This window comes from Cyprinus carpio, chromosome B15, assembly GCF_018340385.1.
Source record: "Cyprinus carpio isolate SPL01 chromosome B15, ASM1834038v1, whole genome shotgun sequence".
NCBI lineage: Eukaryota > Metazoa > Chordata > Actinopteri > Cypriniformes > Cyprinidae > Cyprinus > Cyprinus carpio.
This window is the reverse complement of record NC_056611.1, coordinates 6,550,086-6,574,484: the sequence shown is the minus strand read 5'-3', so window position 1 is coordinate 6,574,484 and position 24,399 is coordinate 6,550,086. Positions and strand designations below refer to the sequence as shown.

Sequence of the window (24,399 nt, the reverse complement as noted above, 5' to 3'; positions counted from 1 at the left end):
AAACAGGTAGAATACAAAACGAAGTGTTTTTAAAGAAAACAAGCAGTTCCTAAATGAATAGAGTTAAAGTCTACAAGGGACAAGTTTTTTTTTAAAGAATAGAATTAGAATAGAGAATAGAATAGAGAGTTCGAGGGTCAAATAAAGATGGAGGAGATGTGATGTTGTAAATATGTGATGGTTCTATATTCATGTTATTAAAGACTAGCTATATATGCAGTTTGATTCAGTGTTAAGGTACTCATCCTCTGGCTGAGTTATAAAAAACAAAATGAGACTAAAATTATTATTTAAAAGTTCAACTGGCCATTTCTGACAGATGATCACCTGGCATGACTCTTTCAGTGCTACTGACTAAGAGGAACATCTTTTGTATGTACACTCAATAAATCTGCTAAAATGAGTGGATATCCCTGTTAATAATACACTTAAATAGGTATGTTTGACATTTTTCATAATCAAAATAATTTGCTTTATTCCAGGTTTGTCACATACCTTTACTGTACTTTTTGGACATTGGTTTGAACATTTCCCACAAGCCATCAAAGCTTCCTTGTGATTGAATAAAGAGACAGCCACAATGGATTCTTCTTTATATAACATAATTTATATACACATGGCTTTTTACAGCGGCAGCATGTTTCTTGTACAGGAATACAAGCACAACATTAGCATAAAGAACAAAATCGCTATGGCCTCACATTTCACAAACTGTTTGCTCACTGCCGATGAATTTAAAGAGTAAAGATATAATATACATATGTCAGTATTGGTATGTCAGCTTAATAATATAATTTCTCTCTTATAGATTATTACTTTCTCAACTACATAAATTGCACCTTTAGTTATCATTTTTTGATTATGAATCAAATCATTTCTGCACATAAGTTAAGAAATGTAACAGTTTGTTTCAAAATAGATAATCTTCACTTTCTTCATCTTACATCTACAAACAAAGTGCAATATTTTAATTAATTAATTTATTTTTTCATTAAAAATTGGTCCAGACTCCATAATCTGAAGAAAAACAGCTAATTTTTCTTCCAAATTTGTTTCAAGGATCATTCAAATTTTTTTTCTTTTTCAATATATTTTTTTTTTTACAAACTGCTGCTAAATACAAGAATAACAGTGTACAATGTACAAAAAGCTGTGCATGTAAATCATCTTCTACTCTAAATATACTTCATATTCTTCAGAACTATGAACTAACATCTGTGACATTAACATGACTCCACAGCTCTAACAAACATGAAATATCAAATATCTCGTCATCGTAAAAACATACTGGAGATGACTATAATCTTAATAATCATTTAAGTACATGGATGTGCATAGGTGGGGTCACCCGCTAAATTCACAAAGCAAATGCATGTTCATTATAATTGGGCATAATGTAATCTGATTTCTTCTTGTGCTGAGTGAGGCAGTGTGGGTAAGAGGTTAATAATAACATTTTAATGACGTGAGCTTGTTTAAGTTAACAAACGTCTGACATTCTTCTCATGACTGAACCTCACCGTGTCCGAACCAGGCGTGACAAAAAAATTATGGCACAGCCAGTCATATTTTGTGTTACATAGAGTTATGTAGATTGGGATTTTGGACCAATGAGATTTTGCAAAGGGTGGGGCTACACAGTAGGAGGCCACAGGAACAGAAACCAAAACACCAACAAGTAACTTGTTGCTCTATCACATTCCGCCTGGTTAGAAAACAGTGTTAATGTTCTTCAGGAACATCTCTAATAAAATTAAGTATTTAATATGTAAAAATTGGCCAATAGCGAGAACTTAATTTATCTTAGTTTTCTACAAAGCATTAAAATGTCTTCAGCATTTTTGTATTATAACAGTACTTAAAAAAATACATTTTGAGTATTGATTGAGCTGGCCAATTTGAAATTTTTTTAAGTCTAGTAGTGCATATGGGTGCAAGGAACCTAAACTGTTGAAATTCTTGGTAAAGGGAACATCAAACTGAAATGACATGTAAATGAAAAACAAAAGTTGAGGCACCACAGACTTTCACCACAAACTTGTAGAACATATACATCACAGTGCCTGCAGTTTGAGAGATATGTGAATTAAAATTGAAATATAATACAAGTGTAAATAATACACTGTGACGATACAACCACAGCACTTTTCCTTCAGCCAAAAAATATTGTCAATGTCTCTACACTTTTTTAAAGGCAGAGAACTGTAGCTTTACTACAGCAACAGACTCAATTCAATGGTCACCAAGCGCTGTAGCTGCAAACTACATTAGCCACTGTTAAAGGCTTTGGTGGTGTACAGCCCCATTAGAAATTATGAAGAGCAAATACAACAGTTTCTTTATTTATTTTAATTTTGAGGTGGTGTCTTACCCTGGGATTTAGCTCTTATATGGGTCACAACAAAGACAGGCTTAATCTTTGTAGGAACGAACAACTGAAAAAAAGTTGTGGATTTTAAAGACCCAAAATCTCAGGAAAAATGCACTATAAACGGCTTAGAAGAAGTAATGTATCCAATGATTCAAATTCTGGGATCATTTATTTTCCTGCATGTCATTTCATACCTGTGTGACTTTCTTCCATGACACACAAATTCATTTTGTTTAATAATGTCTTGGCTGCTCTTTTCCATACAATGAAAAAATGAAAGTATTGGGTCAGTTGAAATTTGCCATTTGTGACATAAATCTTCCAAAACAAACATGGCGCTGAGACACACAAAAAAGAAAACATGGTGCTGAGACACAAAAACCAATGGTGTTTGCCATCAAATGGCAAAGATGAACTATTTTTCTAGTTCAAAAGACTTGACACACTCTATTCATTTTCATTGCATGGGAAGAAGCAGCCATGATATTGTTCAAAATGTCACTTTTTGTGTTTCACAGAATGAATAAATTGATTTGGAGAAAAAAAAAATAAGTTACTGTATATTTTTAGTAAATTATAAGCTTTTCCTTATTGGGGGAACTATTTATTTAAATAATAATAAAAAATCTCAAACTGAAGCCCATAATAAACAACAAGAATAACTGTGATAATATATTCTATATATAATAATCTTCTTATATTTCTACTTTATATGTTTTTGAAATATATTTCATGTATTTACAAGAAATGTGGAAAGATGTATATAATTCAGATGAGAAACACTATTCCATGTAAGCCTGCCAAAATGTAAAATGTCAAGTCCAGTTTCTCTCAGATTTACAAAACAACATTAAATCTGTTGCCCTGATTGTTGATATCATTGTGTAAACTCTCTGTACACCAGTTAATAGTAACTAAACACACTGTTTAGAAATGTAGTACATCTTGTCTACGTCAAATGCTGAGACAGAATTAAAAGTGTTACAAGACAGAAATGAAAGTGTAATGATGTGCTATACGTATGTGATGTCAACTAGTCTGCAACAATTTCCCTAACATTTCCAAGGTCATGTTTGTGCAGGACTATTTCTAAATAAATCTATTTACAGTCATTCCTGCCTACCGCTGTTCCAGTTCTTCTTCCCAATAAGGCCAATCATGGAGTCTCCATGAAGCACAGCATGAATGTGTTACTCTCAGCAAAAATTGCAGAGTAGAGTTTTGAACTGACAACACAACAATGATTGAGCTATTACCTTGGGAGTCACTTTTTTGAGGTGAATCATATGAACTTGAGGTGTGCTGCCTGGTGTTGGATTTGATGGTTATACCTTATCACAGTTTTCCCTTAATGGAAATGCGGCTGTAAAATCATTACTGAAAATTGGTGTAGACATTGGTAAGTTTGTGTTGCAGCAGATGTAAGGGCCTCAGGTTTCCGTTGCCCTGATTTGACGACTGATTATCTACAGCAATAAGAAGGCAGCATAATAAAGCTTGTCAATTTGGCTATGGAGCACAGGCACCTGGTTTGGCACTTAGTTTGAATGTGAGTCCCAATGTCTGAGGAAAATATCCTTGCAATTTAGCTCTGTACTGAGCCAGTGTGCTCAGTAGCATGAGGTCGTATCTCAGCCGTCTCTGCTGAAGAAAGCGAAAGAATGATGGGGGCTACGTTCCCTGACGAAGGGTTTGGATGTGTGTAGACAGCCGCTCCGTGCTGCTGTTTTCCAGTTGAGAGTTTTTTTTACCTGTAAAAATAAAAATAAAACCGTCAAAGAAGCCACTTCACATATCATCTACACAAGTCATGTACAAAGTGTTTTCAAGTGTGTACAAAGTGTTTAAACGTGTTTTAACCATTACTGAAAAAGTAATTTTGAGAAGTTACCGGACTTCATATAGTGTTGGATTGTTAAAGGGGTCATAAGATGCGATTTAAATTTTTCCTTTTTCTTTGGAGTGTTGCCAACTTCTTTCAATGGAAAGTAGCTAAACCCCGCCTGAAAAGTTGCTAAATGTAGCTATATGACATCATACGTTAATTAGCATATTCATGCCGTAAGCGCATTGTATTGTCTTGCCTCCCTGTGCTCACATACTGCATTTTAATGCAGCCAAATTCTCAATAAAACTGTTTTTATTATTATATTTTAATGTTTCTGTTGACAAACAATGGAATGAATATTATAATGACTGAAACGCGGTCCATTAAGACTACACAACCAGCTCTCAAAGATATTAATCTGCACTAAAATCCTATTCACAACATTGTCTAATGAAATCAAATACACATACGATTAAGACAATGGTTGTGCTGTGATTTCGGCTATACTTGCATGTAAAATAGAGTTAGAAGCAACAGAATAATTTTTTTAACTGAAAGTGCTGCTCCTCTCTGGCATAGAGGAGAAACAATAATATACATTATATGGAAAATAATGTGTTTTTTTTAACCTACATTGCATTACATCAAATACACAAAATAATGTTCTTTTTAGCAACGGCATATGACCCCTTTAAAATATTATATTTTTAATAAAAATAGCTCCTACCCAGACACCCAGCTGTGGGTGGTGGTTTTTACACTGTGAGGTGGAAACCCCTGTTGGGTGGCCATGGGGTCAAAGTTGAAGTCCAGCGATTCTCCGTCCATGAGCGTATCATGCAAGATGGACTCAACATCGCATTCAAATCGCTCCACAGGCATCCCGTCCAGATCACTGGGCAGCTTCTCCAGATGTTGCTGTTGTGGGTGGGGCATCATCCCTGGGCTGCGCCCATATCCGTTGCTGTTGACACTGCAGTAAGGAGGAAGCCCACCTCCAAGATGACTGGAGCCTCCATACTGCATCTGCATGGCTGACTTGATGCTTCCCAAGCGTCCACCAGCACTGCTGTGACCAATCCCGGTCAGAGGGTGCAACGATCGCCCATTCAATGCCAAAGATGTGGCTTGTCCATGCATATTGTGTGGATGAGAGAGGGCATGGCTATGGGATGCTCCACCTCCCATAAGTTCATTCCGCCCACTATTGTAGGGCGGCAACATACATCCACTGCCTCCAGCTGACTGGGAGACGACAGTGTCCACCGAGGGCATGAGCTCTCCAGGCTCTCCATCAGATGTAAGAAGCTCCTTCAGCAACCCTGCTGTGCAGTTAAACTGGCCCATAGTTCCTGGGCCAGAAACAAAACTGGGCTTGCTTTCTGGCAAATGCTGCATCGGCATGGGGGACATGCTGCCCAGTCCTGCCTGGCCATAAAGACACTTACGATAGTCTTGTTGGGTCTGCTGGTTGACCACAGCCAGACCTGGGGAACTGTAGGGGGAGTAACCAGGGCTGGCCTGCATGAGCGAAGAGGGTGAGGACTGGTTGGATCCTGACCCAGGCCCTCCTGTGGACCCCACCGATTGGTTCTTAGGTGAGAGCAAGTTGAGGTTATCCAGAAGGTTCTCCATCACATTCTCAGAGCCACTGTGACCCAGAGAACCAGCCATTTCAGACAAGCTTGGGAGAGTGGAGGTCATTTTGGCACCTGACCCAGGACCTGGGTAGACCATGTGGACATCAGAGTCGCCAAGTTCGTCATCAATAAAGGGCGAGAGACGGCCGCTCAGTGTGCTGGCATTGGAGCTGGTGCGGGGACGGAAAGCTGTCCAGGCGTCAAAGTCATCATTGCTGTGGGAGTTCGGACTGCCTGGCCACTTGCCATACTGAGAGCCTGGGCTATCTGCACCCCCCTCTGGACCACCCTGAAGAGCCAGCTATAAAGTTAGAGATGAACGAAACAACTTGTAAGAAAAATAACTGTATGTTCAAATGTATAGTTTGTACTGTTTATGGAAGAGAATGCAGCAGGACTAGTGTGTAGCTCTTACCTTTTTCTTTGCTGCTCGTCCTCTGCTCTTGGCAAACTTGCTGTTGTTGTCCATAGAGGCAGCCCGGCGTCGAGGTGACTTGCCACTTTTGCCGCCTTCAGGGTTGAGCATCCACCAAGAGCTCTTACCTGTCCCCTCATTCTGCACTCGGATAAACCTGCTATGTAGAGACAGGTTGTGTCTGATTGAGTTCTGTGGTAGAGAGAGAGACAGCAAGGAGAAAAAAGTGTGAGCATTATGTTATTAGTTTGCCTTGTTCCCGTAAATTCCCCTCTGACGGTAAATCAGCAGAGTGCAAATCCTCACAGCAGCTGTTTTCTATTAAAGCCTTTTTTCTCTTCACCTCCACTTTCATCCACTCACCATTTCCTTCACCTATATGCATCATTTTCTGTCATTCAAAGAAGACTTGAGGAAAGATTTCCTTGAACATTGGCCATTCTTATAAACATATTCTTGCAAATATTTACAAATTCCGCTCAGTGGTCTATTCAAACAGAACGAGAGAGTGCCTTCGATGTTTTGCTGTGAATCATGAAAACATAATTCTATATTTAGTGACAAAGGACATTCCTAATCCTCAAGTTCAGTGCTCTGACTATAATCAATGATACATCTTGATGAACCTCTTCCTTCAAAAGTGGATGGACTGATTTATTTGAAGGTATTAAAGATGACATATGCACTCATAGTTTTAAGTGCAGAAGCAACTATGAGTAAGCCATGCATAAGTTGATTTACCAAAAGAGCATAAACGCTGTGATGTTTTCAGAACATTGCTTTGTTTGTTGGAGTGGCTTGGCTTGTCAGCTTCTGCCCTCAACCAATGACACGTGTTACTTTATAGGAGCGCAAAAATTATAAAAGAAAAATAAATGTAAAAATGCATCATGGTATGATTTAATTAGCAACATATCACTTAAATAGCAACCTTTCTTAATGACCAACCAATACAGCCATTTCTGTGCTTGCTATTCTATTCTTGCCAATGAATAGTGCACTAGGGCCACAAATAATGTAGTAAAAAATTATATACTTTCTATCACTCTCATGAGCTCACATCCCATAAAGTCTGGGTAATATCACAGGTAAACATTCAGCCTGGCATAGGAGCATTACCTATGCTGTCATGGTGATCATTAGGACCATTTTCCCTAGAGAGGTGGAAAATGGGGGATTTTTGAAATGCTGGCCTAATGCCTCCTATGTCTAATTTAGAGTTGTTAATGGATAGTTACAGGATGTGATGGCAGCTTAAGATGGTCTTTGCGGTTGTTTGTGAACTAAAAGGCTTCAAGAAGCACATGCAGAGACACATTTATTAATTAATTTATTCATTTATTTATTTATTTTTTTGGAAAAACTAGCCCATAAATCCTACATGCTCAAAAGAAACAGATCTTGAAAGCTTGAATGCAATTTATATTAACATTAACCCATGTGTTCTTTCTTACTCTGAAATAAAATTATTTTTAATCAAATGAAATCAAGTTGTAATCCTAGTGAGGCTGCATCTGTCTTAATCCTGTCTTTCTGAGAGTCCTCCTCAGCATTAAACTCTAAAATGAGACAGTCTAGCAAGTCTTCTGGCTACATTATTAAAGTTTCCACCTCCGTGGTCACAGCACAAAAATAATAGTCAGTCAATAAAAAAGTTGTAAAAATTTAACTTATTTTGTAATTGTCTCATGTCTCAATGTCTCATTTTAATTTGTACTAAAATAACTAAAACTGAAATAAAAAAGAATAAAAACTAAAGCCATAAAAATTAACTTTCTATTAATGCAATACAAATGATAACCATCTGCGGTTTTCCAGTGGTTTACATCATGAGCAGTTTAGCATTATGTAATTAATTTACAACAACATAATCCTTTCATCGCCAATATTTAAAAAATTAAAATTTCTTATTTAATAATTAAAACAAATATATCAAAATATTACATTTGATAATGATATTGGACAAGCTCAGTGCTGACTAATTTTTTGCTAATACCTTTTCATGAACTGGAATGTATAGAGGAGGATTATGGGTGACTGGAGGACACAAAGGATACACTTGATGCATCCTTTAAAATACAAATAACAAAGGACGTGAAAAGAAGGCTCCAAAGGATCTTTGAAACTGACATGATCTTCAACGGAGCATGATGAGGTGTCAGCCTAAATATACAACCTTACTAGGATGCAGCCTTTACATTAAGAAACACTCAAGTCAGCGTGGTGTAACCAACATGCAGAAAGCCATTTTCTAGTCATGTGACAAGAAAGGAAATTATATCACAGAAAGAAGCCCCGCACACACTTATGACTATGTCAGTCCATTTTTAAAACTATCACATATTTTGACCTTTTTAAGTTCTAATAGTCAAATGGAGTAACCTTGGGAATAAAAAAACAGACACACACACACTTGATGTTTTTTGAAAACATCAAACTAGGTCAATTACCTCTTACTTCACATTCAAGTACTCTTTAATGCATTGCTTAACCACTTAACATTTTTACATAAAAAAAAAAAAATCATAATTTGAAATTGAAATAAAGCCAGCCAATTGGAAACACCTCTTACAATGCATAACATGGCACTGATGGCTATATGGAGAGGTTTGGGAGAATGGGAGCCCTGGGCGTCTGGGGAATACCAGGATAGGACTCTGCATTCTGAGTGGAAACAGTCTGATAGAGCATTATGTTTGGATGTGGCTCAAAACTCTTCCACTTCCTGTTGAGTGTATCAAAGTGTTCGTGCACTAGCGGTGAACTATTGAAATGCATCCCTCTCTGATGCTACCTAGGAATGATGGCAAACTGGAGCTATGAGAGAGTCCATTTATCCTGTTTGACTGCTGCACTGTATGTTTGTGTCCTCTAAATAGTACAAGCCAGCTGAGTTCCTCCAAACCGCAGTTGAATCTGTCCCTAAAAGTATGAGAACAAACAGCCAGAAAATGACAAAGAGAACCCAAATGATATCAAAGTGTGTTCATCCTGTGTGCAGATCTGCAGCTTCCTTCCCAATTGACACATTTTGACAATAGATGATGTATTAGTGGTAGAACACAGGAACTTCAAAATTCCAACTAATCACTGTGTTCAAAGTTCAAACGTAATCACAGCTAGCCCTCTAATACCCTATCTCTTCTGGAACTACAGTGTCCCAATCCACATTCCTGTCTGTGGATACTAAACCCCAACCATCACTCTTGTTGTGTGAAGATCCTATAATCTTGGGTTCGCAACAATACTGCCATTCCACAAATACCCCAACAGTACACACAATGAGACGGCATTATATAAAACTGAGCAATTTCTAGAATGTTATGATCAAGTAAGAACACAATGTGTCATCTATGCAACTGAATCGTGTAATTAAATGGACCTATAGTGAAAATGTGGTATAATCTGCTGTGCTAAAAATTATCCACATTTCAGTCATTTCATATGGTTATATATATTTTAATCAATCTACCTTTATTGCAGTAACTGGAGTGTTATACATTTAAAAATAAACTAATTAATAAATAAAATGAATTTGGAATAAATTATTGTATTTAATGTCCACAATACCACAGTTGTTACAGTTATACTATAATAAGATTGTAGTAACTTGGTATTATGCTGTATTCCATTCAAAGTAGGATGTTCTTATTTGGTATCAGTGACTTAAATCAATTTTTAAAAAAGGCAATATTTGTTTTGCATGTGCATGATTATTAACAAAGAAGAGAAGATTTTTTAATGTGTTTAACAGTCCAACTCAGCCCCACTACCTCAGATCACTTGCTTACTGAATTTACTCTTCTCATGGCATTGGAAAAAATACCAAATCTGCTGTTCTCATTAAACAAAATTGCTTGATGATTTCTGGTTGTCAAAGTCAGTTACAATCATGCATTACATTTAGGAAATATATATTATTTTTTATTAGGTTATATCACTTAGATGAGCTGATCATAACAATTTCCACAGCTTTTTTTAGATGTATTTTAGATTTATTAGTTACAGATTATTAGATTAGGCCTGGTCCAAAAAAAATAAAAATAAAGTCAAGAAGATAAAAAAAATTTAATTCCCTGATAATTCCATGTTGTCCATAATCGTGCTAACCCTGACAAAAGTGTCAACATTTGTCGCATGTACAGCTATTGCATACTCAAAGAGTTATTTTCACATACACACGATTTGAAGCCCCTGTTGCAGGAACAATGAAGAATGTCAACAGCATGAGCCAAACACCAGGAAGTGACCACATGAAAGAGGACTGTCACAGGAAGCCGGTCTCATTTCCTGTCTTTCAGGAAGCAATGGTTGTGTATTTGAGTCTCTGAGTTTTGTGTGTATGTGGAACGGACTGGAATGCCAGGCCACAGAGCCAAGCTGGGGGTGGAGAGAGAGCTGCTCTACTGCACTCCTCCTCTGGCAGACTTCTGTTTGGCACCAGATCCAGTCGCAGTCATTCTCACTCCAGAGAGAATAAACAAAGCCCTACAGATCACAGATACAAACCCAAGAGCTCAACTACAGCCAAAGCAGTGCCCACTCCACTGCCCCCTTAAATAATGGACATCTAGACATTAAATATGCCTTAAAATGTCTCTGTAAAATATGGCCCCATGGCCTGATAACTAAAAATCTTACAGAGAGCATAAAGCTTTAAAGGAATACAGCAGCTTTAAAGGAACATTCCAGGTTATTTATAACAAAAGTACTCCACATGTAGTATCTGATAGCATGCTATACATGCGATACATTATGAAGAAAAAAAACTTAAATATAGGATATGTAAGTATGCATACTCTACCCAAGTATATGAACTCAAATTCTTTGATTTTAATATCTTTTGACTTACATTTAGAAATATGCTTCATCATAATTTATAATGCAGCGCAAGTACGCATGCATTCTCAGTGTTGCCATAAGGGGCAATACTGTGGGAATTAGCTTGAAAAAAGTCATCTTTTGCTCTTCCCTAACTGGTTTAATGACATGACATGATTTTTGATGTGACTTTTTTTATTTATTTATATGTCCTGAGTAATTAATTCATATGTACAATAACTTCATATATACACTTCTTCTATGATTAACACAAACTCAGAAATTATTACCTTGAAAAACATATTTCACTTTTATTTTATTCAATTATTTTTTTAAATAATGATGAAATTACAAATGTAAGGACAATAAGTATCTAATTAAAATTTTCTTTACTTTGAAAACTCTTGCACTGTGTCTACACTGAATGCAAGTGGTGCGACGAGCCAAAATTAAACCATTATAATAAGTGATAGCACAATGAGACACCAACAGTAAACTGGTGCCATATCTGGTGGCATATTCAACTTTTTATGCAATCCATATGGCTTGCCCTACTTTTGACAACAGTACAAATGGCTTTTATGTGATATAGCTATAGGAAATAGCTTCAAATATTTTGATTAAACTTTGATTTGATATACTTTTTTAAATTTTCTTATGGACAATTTTGGTCCATAAGTGTAGTTATTGCATTTTGCCTTTATAATGCAGCATGGATCAAGTCAGTTAAACTGTTGATATAATGTTTATAACTAGCCAACTGAATAATACAGTGCAGATATTTAAAAGTAACTCTATCACCCCCTTGAGTACTGACATTGGATTCCGTTAAGTATGCTTGCAATGCGCCGACCAAGCATTCGTGTCTGCATACTTGCATTAAGTTTATTTCTGGTCTGGATTAGGTGCGTGGTCGTATATGTCTATTTGAGTATACATTAAAATGTTAGTGATTTTACGTGACACACTAACATACACTAGTGTGTGTATTTGAGTGAGTGTGCGTGTCACTGTAAGCTGCATAAGCAGATGGAGGTCATGTGTTCAGGGCAGTCCACAAGCCAAGGACACAGAGTTCCATTTCTATTTCTCTCCCTCCTTACTTCAATCCCTTCCTCCAAGGAGCCTGAAAGGCCACACTGTTCTGTGACTGCGACCCCTCCTTCCTCTTCTCATTCCATCTCTAAGCATCCAAGATTTACTGAAGGAATCAGCATTGGGAATTAAAATCCAGTTCTTTATCAGAACTACGGATGTGCAAACAACATTAAAACAATGAAGTTTTCAGAACTGATTGGAAGGTGGGTTGCCTGAACGATTAGTTGATTAATCAGCCTTAACTCAAAGTCTCTTATAATTGGGCTGGTCAGGGTATACAGTAGATGTTTCTTAAGTGGCATTTAGATGCATTTTTTTTTGTGTATTCAAAAACAGCTAGACTGAGAAAAAAAGGTATGGAACTGAATGCACTGGTTTTTAAACAATTTTTCTTAATTGGACTAATAATTCTTTGAGCATACAAAATTTATTTGGAGAAAGCAACGAACAAGACATGATGTCACAATCTGTGGCACCGTTTAAATCAACATAGGATCTATTCCATTTATGTGGGCTTTATTGTTTATGTTCTTTTAATTTAGAGGTCACGCCATGACGTATTGATTTTCTACTGGTCACAAGTCTTCACATGATACGAATTTACAGGTCAGAGTTCACCACACGTGAACTTTGGAACACATATATAAACCATATAAAAACTAAATTATTTTAACTAAACAAAAAAACAAATAAAAAAATTATCTAAAGAAATAACTGAAATAAAATAAATAATCTAAATAAATTCTAAACAGAACACTTGTTCAACCAAATGATTTACATGACGGAGCAATGTTCTAAAGTTGGCGAATCAGCATAATTTCAAAATAAATTGTGTTTTAGCTGATTTGTGAGTTTGCAGTCTGATTTCAATGTAATGACAGAACCTGTAGGCCTGCAGAAGCAACGAACAACTTTCAAAGCAGAACTAAAATGCCACTATAATCATCCTCTGTGCTTTAAAATGGAAAACTCCCCAGGAAAAGACAGCAAAAAGAAAGCTGCTATGACTCAGATGTTGCCACATGAGTGCTTCTCTTCTGGTTAAAATACACAAAAGACTATTTCCAGCCTGCTCTAGATAATCAGATGTCAAAAGACTAAAAAACAAATAACACCAATGTGTGATGACATAACCTCATTCCTACAGGATTTCAAAGAAGTTTTGAAAAAAAGGTTGTAACATTATGAAGTGCTCCTTCTCTACGGCCAAAAAAGTCCAGCATAAAACGAGGGTCTAATTATGCATTCATTTTGAGCGTTGGCCTCGTGTTGGGTCATGTCTGGTGTAGACAGCGCTGCTTTCTGCTGACAGACATCAAGAATGTGTGAGTGTGGTTAGCAGGAGACAGAGAGAGCGCCCAGACCTGTCATTAGCTCATCACTAGCTCAGCAGGTCTCACACGTACTAAATATAAGCCAAGCAGTCAGGTGGAAACAAACCCAAATGCTCCAAAGCATTAGCCCTGAAGAAAAGTTAGCCCTGGAAGTTTAGCATTATGATCAAAATTATAAAATGACAGTATCATCTATAGCTACATCATAATAAATAAAGGTACTTTTATGGGGAATTCCATGGAAAAAAATGGCTTCTGTATCTATTACTCACTTGCTAATGCATAATTTTGGATAATCCAACATATTAAATACTTTAAAAACAGAAGGTAATCTCATTTGACTTAAAAAAATAAATAAATAAATAAAATAACAGTGTCATTACAAAAATTAGCTCATGCCTTTCAGAAGATGTCATGTCTACCGTGACCACTAATATGCTAATATGATGTGTTAAGATTTTACAAATACTGTAACTTTGTAGTGACATACTGTACAACTTTCATGTTCAATTGTTGTTGTTCTACGTCCCCAACTAGACATGACACTATTCGATGACTGTTTTTGTCATGTTGTTCAGTTGCTCAGTTCTTGAGTATGCATCACACTGTGCTGATTTGTAATAAAAAAATAAAAAAATAAATAAATAAATAAAATACTTTTATTTTTTGTCATAATAACCTTCAGTAAAGGGAGATTTAATTTGACAGACACAAATTAAAATGTACTTTTAAAGTGTAGTGTAGTGTATGTATACATTTAAGTTTTTTTAAAGCAAATATTGATATATGTGATTAATTGTGATTCATTCAATTAATTACTCACCATATCATGTAAACACGATATGATTAAAATGTTCAATCGATTGCTTCTTATGCAACCATTGGGCAGGACATCAGGGAATTCCCTGAGCTGGCAACAAGACTGGAAACTCAAAAACAATGTCCGTGCCAAGTTCTGTCCATTTTAAAATTATCGGTCAGCTGTTTGGCTTTTTATTTAGCTCTCCCCAGACAAGTTCATATTATCGGTTGAAACTGGGAACAGGGTTTGCCCTTGAACAAAGTGGATATGCAGTCACACTGAGATTATAAAGAGACCGGGACAGATAAGACACCCACACAAATATATCTCTGTACTCAGCAGAGAAGGAGACATTGATTTATTGCCAAACAAACTCTTTCTTCCTGTCATGCATACATACACGTAGAGATTCAGAAGAGCAGCAATTCCAGTCAATTTTTTTTCTTTCTTTATCCTTACACACAGAAACACAGGTGCAAATGTTTTCTAGCGTGCCAAGTCAGGTCAGTATGAGTGTCAGGTGTTCAGCACTAACAAGGAAACAATCTTCTCTTAGATTTGCACTATGCAGGCATACTGTGCTCGCCACTTCCTGTTGCGCACTTCCTGTAAATTCCGTCAGTATAGCATGCTGATGCTGAAGAAGAAAAAATCACTGAAATGAAAATTCACACCTGATAATCAAAATCTTGAGCAATTGGGCTGCATATCACCAGCTTCCTGACAATATGGTATGACTGTACAATTAATCAAATAAAATGAAGATTATCAATGGTGATTTATCAACGCATTATCGAAGAACCTACGTACTAGACTGCAATGGTTTACTTGCAAATCAGAATGGTAAAAATGCAGCAACCTACTCAAGCTTCCTGTCTTTGTTTTCTATTACTAACTCGCTAAACCAGAAATTTAAAAAATGTGCTCTGGAGGGGGGATCCGTGAAAATTTCTTAGCATTAAAAAATGAATTAACTTAAAAATTGGCTTTGTATGAGTATGTATTTGTACAAAGCATGCTTGAATTCACTTCTTTTTTTTAACTACTAATATTTTACCAGTTTTTTTTTTCTTTTTTTTACTTTATCTCCAGCTATTTTAATAATTTCTTTTGGAAATGACAATGCAAATGCCCATTATGTATTTTTTAAACAAAATGCTGTCTTATAATATCACATTTACTATTTTCTCTCTTACTACCCCCCCCCCCACACACACAAACATAGTAGATATAGATTATGTATTTATTATATATTTTTTACATATTTAAGGGGGTCCTTGGCAAGCAGAAATTGTCCTTTGGGGGTCTTATCCCTATGGGGGTCTTATCCCTATTCAATGCAACTTCTACAGTACAGTTTTATGACATAGTAAAACAGGAAGTTCATTACTTATGGAAACCACCAAAGTCCAAAATTGATCTGAAGTATTTTTGCTTAAGCACTTTTATTACTTCTACAATAAAAATTTATATTTGCATAGTAAAGAATGGAACTATCCTTTTAAGTTAAGCTGTAAAAAACCTGGAGTATTCCACTAAAGATTACTGAAGATAACTTTTTCAGAAAGGGAGAAATGTTCAAAGCCTTTCAGAATAGGACACTAAATCAGCTTGGAGTGATAGTTGCCAAGTCCTTCGTGACTGACTCTGGCCTGAATGTGTGTCTGTGGGGCCGCCTGACTCACGGGATCAGAATGTTTCCCAAATCAGAACCAGCTCCAACCAAGGTCTCGCCAGGCCTCTAGTCTGTCTCTCTGTTACGGATTCCACTCTGGGGAAATGAAATATTGGACTCCAGCTGAACTCAATACATCCAGTCAATAGCGGAACACAAGACTTCAGTGTGGGCTCATTTTCCTTCCAAATAAAGATCCCGCTCTGTAATCCTGGATCATGCTGGTGTAAGAGAACCAATTTAGTGTCTGATTTCCTCCAGGTTGGTCTAATCTTATTTAGTGTGCTTAAATATACAAACTATCCCTGAATCGATCAGCCTTCAAGGCATTCTGAACTTAAATACATTGACCACACCTGTTGCTGCTACACTTTGGCCTAGTGATGTAGTCAATTCCTAGGCTGCTCATAAGCAAAAGCGTGCGAAGAAAATCTTAATAACAATTCCAGCGTTAATGTGCACATTAGACAGTGGTGTCTCCTCAAGCCTGTGTTGATTTCCGAGCTTGTGTTTGCACTTTGATAAGCTATCTTAGCCAACAGGGCACAATCACGGTAATACACGCTGGCCTACTTTTGAAAGTCAATAGAGGAGCTCTTAAACAGCCTGCAAGGGAGAGGCGGATGGGGAAATGTGACGCGCCTGGCGTTCTGTTGTATTTACATATCTGCTTTCATTAAAAACCATCCACAGAAGCGGAAATGACAATTGTCATTACAATCCTCACGTACCTGGCAACCGAAATGAGTTGCCAAGGAAAGGCAGCTAAGGAAACGTGACAGTTCAAGAGGAAATCCCTGAACAGAAGGTGGAACCTCTGAAGAAAGTGATGTAAAAATGAACCAGCATGATTTTGTGGTTTGGGCAGTTGGGTGCAATGTTCTTATTGACTATTAAATATTAAAGGGGTCATATGATGTTGCTAAAAAGAACATTATTTTGCGTATTTGGTGTAATGAAATCTGTTTATGCAGTTTAAGGTTCAAAAAACACATTATTTTCCATATAATGCACATTATTGTTTCTCCTCTATGCCCCGCCTTTCTGAAATGCGTAGTTTTTTACAAAGCTCATCGGTCTGAAAAGCGAGGTGTGCTCTGATTGGCCAGATATCCAGTGCGTTGTGATTGGCTGAATGCCTCAAGTGTGTGACGGAAATGTTACGCTCTTACCATACTGTGATGCGTGTCCCGGTCAGAACTCAGAACACTGGCGCGACCAGATAAAAATAATAAAACCCATTACAAACGAGCCATTTGTTGCATCCAGTGGGGACATAATTACGGATTATAATGACTTATACCAGAGGTTCCCCAACCACGATCATTTTATTCGGACCCAGAATAAGGCGAGATGAACATCTCCAAGCGATAACTCTCAGAAAGTCAAACCAGGAAATGGACAAAATCGTCCAGCTATTGCTGTATGAAAACAGCTGTATGAAAACAGCAATATCAGACAAACAGAAATGTTTGGAAATTCTGACCTCAGAAGACTACAGAGGGTAGTCCGGACTGCAGAGAGAATCATCGGTACAACCCTCCCGTCTATTCAAGAACTGTACTTATCCAGAGTGAGCAAAACAGGGCTGGCAAAATCACTCTGGACCCCTCACATCCAGCACAATCCCTGTTTGAACTGTTGCCATCTGGCTCGACGCTACAGAGCTCCTGAGCACCAGAACGGCCAGACACAGGAACAGTTTCTTCCCCCAGGCAATCCATCTAATGAACACTTGACAATAACTGTGGAACACATTACACTATTTATATTTACAGACACATATACTTATTATCTAACACACATACTTAGTGTACACTTAAATTATTATTTTTTTTGCACATAATATACCTGTACATACATAACTGCTCGTATATATCTGCCATACAATTGTCAATTTGTATATTGTCATTCCTTACCTACTGATTTGTATTTTTTGTATTTTTTTATTCTTTTATTGTGTGTTTTTTGTTTCTGTCATTCTCTTGCACTGCGGAGCTTCTGCTTCTGTCACGAAAAATGCTGATCTCGTATGAAACATGAAGACATTAAACATACATTTGCGACAATAAATTGAACATAAGCATAAACTATGAAAACAGCAATATCAGACAAACAGAAATGTTTGGAAACATGAAGACATTAAACATACATTTGCGACAATATATGGTTTATTTGTATTTTTCAAGTCATCTCCAGGTAATAAATAAAGTATATGAACAATGCAGTGCTAATTGATATAGCATTTATTACAGTGGCCGATAGAAACTATTCTGCCTTATGTGATAAGAAAGTGTTTGTAGTATATAAACATTAACAAATCATTATTATTGATTATTGTCCAGCAGTTATCTGATTTTTAAGCCAATTAAAAGCTAGAAATTAGAGAAAAAAGAAAGTTGCCTATATACTACCAGTCAACAGTTTTTGAACAGTAAAATTGTTAATGTTTTGTAAATTAGTCTCTTCTGTTCATCAAGCCTGCATTTATTTGATCCAATTAAATCAAATCAAATTTTGAAATATTTTTAGTATTTAAAAGTTAAAGTAATTTATTGTGATTTCAAAGCTACATTTTTAGCATCATTACTCCAGTAAAACAATCCTTCAGAAATCATTCTGATATTCTGATTTGCTGCTCAAAAAACATTTATTATGATGATGATGTTGAAAACATCTGAGTGGAATTTTTTCACGTTTCTTTGATGAATAGAAAGTTCAGAAAAACAGCATTTATCTGAAATAGAAATCTTTTGTAACATTCGAAATGTCTTTATCATCACTTTTGATCAATTTAAAACATCCTTGCTAAATAAAAGTATTAATTTCTATAATTTATTTTCAGAAAAATAAAAATATAATGACTCTAAACTTTTGAATGGTATAGTGTATTGTTACAAAAGCTTTTTATTTCCATAAAATGCTGATCTTTGGATATTTCTATTCATCAAAGAATCATGAAAAAAATTTACTCAACTGTTTTAAATATTAATAATAATGATAACAGAGTAAAAATATTTTGAAACATTACTACTTTTGCTGTACTTTGGATCAAACAAATGCAGGCTTGGTGAGCAGAAGAGACTTCTTTATAAAATATCTTACTGTTCAAAAACTGTTATAGATTATAGATTACACTATAGATTACAGAAATGTTATACTGTAATGTTATATATATATATATATATATATATATATATATATATATATATATATATATAATATATATAACATATATATAACATTTCTGTCCCCCTCTCATTTGGGTGGCGTTATGCAAATCTTCCCACATCGTGACGTAGACATGTGGGGGCGTGTTTAAATGAGCCATTTTTGGAGGGCGTGGATGACTCTTAACTTTTCTAAAGAATATCTCTTTGGGTTTGAGACTTCAGTCTTTGCAACTTTAGGGATCTTATCTATTCACGAACAGGCTGTAACACTCCAAAGAGAAAGGAAAACTTGAAATCGCATCATATTACCTCTTTAAAGAATACAAATTTCAGGCATGTGATAAGCTAAATAACTAAAGAACTAAGAAATATAATATTAGTATTATAAATAATATAATACATTACTCAAACAAGTATTTATTAATACTACTACTACTACTACTAATACTACTACTAATAATAATAATGATAAAATTTTGCTGATAACATTGCAATAATTTCAATGCACTCTTGACCCTGGAATGCATTTTTTTAACAGTTGCCATTTAGACATGACTGTTTTTTCTTTTCTGAGTCCTCTGTTTTGCCCCCTTTTTCTCTCAGTGTCATCTAGAAACATGCCACTCTGGCACAACATCGGCTCATGAGCCAACTGATCACACTCTCAGGCTGCCATGGCTGGCCATCACAAAAGAAAACTTGTGTCTCGCGATGATGTCAGCTTCTACTAATTGAATTATGGGCAAGGAGAAGCTAGTAGACAGAGCTCCCAGTGTGCAACTCCTCAATCCAATTTTCTCTTATGTGAGGGGGCTCCTCGCTGCTGTGCTTCATTTTTCTTGAAAGAAATCTAGTTTTTACTGGTATCCATGAAAAATCCCTCTTTCTACTTCTACTACAAAATTAACATAGAGAGTGAGTAAATTGATGATAACTTTGAACTATATGACAACTGAACTATATGACTAACCCTCTGTCTGATATGAATGACGTGACTGATTCAAATGAAAGATATTCTCATTTTTTTACCTGATTTGAGGACAAATTTCCCTTTAGAACTCCATCTCTGCTTCCCAAACCACTTACTTCCATACTTTATATAATATGAAAAGCAGAAGAGTAGATTGTCTGAATCCCTTCCCTGAGTGTAGCATTTAGCTTGATAATGTACTCTTGTATAAGTAATATTAGAGTTAAAGAGTTTTGATGTGTTGTGTGAAAAGACTGTCATGACTGAAGGGTTGCTGGCAATTTTCTTTCCTAACATCTGCAAAAAGATTCTGGGTACACACAACCCAGAAAATATAAGTCAGCTAGCTTAGCTGAGCATTAGCCAAGCACTTTATGCACTTGCCAAAGGGCACTTCTTCAGTATTTGAGAGCAAACTCCCACTAGGATACACCACAGTGGTTTCCTAAGGCATTCCTGTAGTGTTTTGCAAACTAGTAACTAATTTGTTTTTGCATAAATCTTCTTCATTCTCCAGGTTTTACAGCTTAACCTATTAGCCTGCAAAGACAAAATACCCACAGCAAGAAGAGTCTTAAATATATCTGGATTCTTTATCAGGGTTGGAACAAAGACAGATTGGTGCTTAGGATGATTAAAACCACATATTTTAGAAATTGAATAGTCTATAAACAACTGTTCAACTACAGATGATTATTTTTAGACTGTTATCATAGCATGCTAACAACCTTTTGAGAGGTTGTCTTTTAATTAATCCATTTTGAACCACCACTACTAAAAACATTCCCTGTGAAGACAGGCACTTCAATGTGTTGAATGTGCACGTGTAGTGCACTTTAAATCTTAGAAACATATTTTTTTGGAAAACTGTACTTGCACAATATTAATAAAATAAAAGGACACTTAAGTGTACATACACTTTCATAAATGTTTCTTAACACACTTAAGTACACTTTAAAAAAATGCATTTTTAAATAATTTCACATTAAAAGTTTTACTTCAAAGTTTATTGTAAATCATAATGTATTAATAATCTTTTGTTGTGCTTTAAATAACACTTATTTTGATGTGTTGACTAACATACAAAAGCTACGGTGGCCAAGGAAGTGCAAAACAGATTACAATTCTGAAAACAAGATAACAAATTATACCATGACTCTGCTGTTTTTCGGCTGGTTCTTTCTGTATACTTTGATTGACAGATGTCTCGTCCAGTCAGTGGTGAGTAATCCCAAACTAATGGCGCTGTTTCAAACTATACCTACCTCTTCCAGTTTGTCTGATTTGTCGTTGTGTTTTCTCACTTGTTATAATGTTTTCTGAATTGTTGTTGTGTTTTCTGAATTGTTATTTTGTTTTTTAGATTTGCATTTGCGTTTGTAATTTGTTATTTTGTTTTCATAATTGTAATCTGTTTTGCACTTCTCGGCCACCCTAAAAAGCACATATAAAGTGCTTGATTACACTTTTAATATATATTTTTATATATTTATACTCAACACTAAGAAATAGCTGTAAAGTATAAATATACTTTATAGCCATTTCTTAATGTTGTTTGTTTAAATATATATTAAAGCAGCACTATGTAACTTGTTCTGTGTTCAGAATTTGCAAAATGTTTATAATGAGCAAGTACAAAATGAATTAATCTTCCAAATGGCATTTTGTCTTATCCCGAATCACTACGGTACACTTATAATAAGTGCTTATATTTGGACTATTGTAGCCTGGTTGGGTCGTCACCGCTGTGGAATAACACATACCTGCGTGAATCGCCATAGACATAAACTTAGAGATGTAGCTCCGGTTAGAATGTTCTTCCGTGGGATGCGTGCAGTTCTGTTTATTAACCGCAAGAGCACCAAAAGTTACAGAAGTTACAGAAAAGTTACAAAAGTTGACCATCCTGCCCAATCCTTAGATCAGCTAAAAGAGTAGCATATCTCCACACTGTATACACATGAGTGTCAAACGGGTGTATGTTATGCCCTCAATGACCCTGTCATGGCATACAAAATGATGGAGGGAAGGTTAACAGGGTTTCAGAGAGCAAAGCAAAGTCGTAGAGTATAGCACTATTAGTAGACTTCCTCTCCATTGTATTAGAGCAGGAAGTACTGGCTAGCCCTGATACGAATCCAGCTAATATCACGGTTCCGTGTAAAAACACCGGAGCCACAGTCCACCTTACAAGGGCAAGTAGCACACATTGCCCCAAAGAGGACGGGTTCGAGAACGAATGCTTCCTTATCAAAACATACCCGTTCGATAGCAGAAAAGACGGGAGAAAGGGAGGAAATAACCACAGGGCAATTCTAACAAATGACAATGATTACCGAAGGCATACATTGAGATAAAAACAGCCTTGCTAACAATGAACTTCCAAGACTGTAGTACACACCATATTTTAACAGCCTCATTCTGAAAGTCATTTCCTTTGAGCATTTGTACAGCTGTTCCGTCAGAAAACATGTTAATGTTATAAATACAGGTCCTGTTTTGGTCTCCTTAACGTCAATGGAGAAGATTCAATCGCTAATCTAAGTGACCTTTCACAGGAGCACACAAACAACACAGCCTCTTTATGTAAGGAAGAAATTCTATATGAAGAGTTTAACTCTGTTTTAATTAATTTTATTGTGTTAGTTACCTGTATTTTTTTGTTTTAGTTATTATTACTTAATCAAAACAGCCCAACTGCAGTTTGATCGATTTTAAGTGGAATCCAGGATAAAAAAAACATGATTGTTGAACATTTTTTGAGTTATCTGTTTTTGCAAATGAACTCTTCATATATTTATTTATGTTTGCAGTTAACTGGTGGAAAAGTGTGCTTTGGCCACAGGGTGTCAAGCAAGCTAGACTACCCGGTGAATCAGGTTGACGTCAGCAATTGCAGGTGATGAATCAAACCAAGAGAGCTGCCAGAGCCAGGGTGGGCGGTCTCAGAAGGAAATAGATATAGCACCTCTCACACTTATTTTCTCACACATTTTGCAGGTTGTGGATGCTTTCTCATTGGCAGGAAGTGCATCAACATGACCTTTTAGTTGGCGGTTTGCTGTAGCGATTCTGCAGTGAAAGCCCTGCACCAACTTGCCCTTGTAATTTCTGAGATAATGTTTGTTTTAAAATGGAAAGACTGAGAATAAAAAGGGTGAACTGACCCTAAATCTACAACAAGTCACTGTGCTTCATGCTCTACGACTACTTAGCGAAGACTGTGAGAACCAGACGTCTTCTGCACAGACTTCTAGGGCCAGCTTCAACTCCCCTCTTATGCTGTACCCAGAAAGAACTGAAAGTAATATTATAAATGATATCAATCACCAATTAAACCACACCATGATCATTTGTCTGGCTAGAGGAGAGCCTTTATGGGTTTGTAATGATATGGGGTGAGAATAATTTTTTTTTGGGTGAACTACCCCTTCAAAATTGCAGAAACAGTATTACAAGTATTATGCTAGTATGCAAAAATAATTGGTTAATTAAATTGTATTTGTAAGTTTTTAACAATTTCTTAATTATAATAAATGTACAGTATCTTAAATTTCTCCTACTTGTAACTACACCGTGCTACAAGTAGGTCTGCACAAATTAATCAAAATCAAATTAAAATCACAAGTGAATCATTTGGTTTAGTTTGATTATGAATTCGCAAAGGCTGTTATGCACAGCTTGTCAGTGAAGCACAGCTCTGTGATCAGTAGTAAATGGTGAGTTTTGAGTCGCTTATAACATGCATTTGAAAAAGCAACACGCATCAAACATCTTTCCAAACATCAGAAGTATTTATGAACCAAAAAAAGACAAAGTTTTTTCTCCAAACTCACTTAATAATGTCAGTCGAGTGTTTGAAATAAAATACTTCTGTGAGATGATGTGCATGCAACATATTAATTCATAGTATTCTATGCAGTGATGAAGTGACATTGACAAAAAATAAATAAGTCACAACCATGTGTATTGCTAGCTTCTACACTCAAATTACACAATTAGCAAACTTTAAAACTACTTAAGTGACTTCAGATTATGTTTAATTGCATCCTCTGGGCTGCACATATCATATTAGTATCCATATAGCCAGTGGTTGTACAGAATGGCACTGTGCATGGACAAAGCCATGTTTGTGGCGGTCATGAAGGGAGACATTTTAGAGTCTGCTCAGGAGAAAGTGTCTTTTTCTGTGCTTGGATAAAGACTCTGTGTGGTCACGACACATTACTTTATGTCTTTGTGGTGAGGTGGGGTTTCATAGGTGGGTCCGAG

General features: G+C 36.2%; 1 protein-coding gene across 4 annotated transcripts in view; it reads right to left on the bottom strand.

Moving 5' to 3' along the window:
• Positions 1–585: 585 nt before the first annotated feature.
• LOC109074678 (forkhead box protein O1-A) overlaps positions 586–24,399 on the bottom strand; it is a 48,118-nt gene continuing 24,304 nt past the window's right edge. Inside the window, exons 2-4 of one of the 4 annotated variants that reach the window (XM_042739023.1) lie at positions 6,255–6,446; positions 4,927–6,128; positions 586–4,122 (exon numbers count right to left, since the gene is read on the bottom strand). In XM_042739023.1, coding sequence (XP_042594957.1) covers positions 4,119–4,122; positions 4,927–6,128; positions 6,255–6,446 — 1,398 coding nt within the window. In that variant the 3' untranslated portion in view covers positions 586–4,118. Of the gene's footprint in view, positions 4,123–4,922; positions 6,141–6,254; positions 6,447–24,399 lie in introns of those variants that run through there. The other 3 variants (XM_042739021.1, XM_042739020.1, XM_042739022.1) reach the window with 3 other exon arrangements.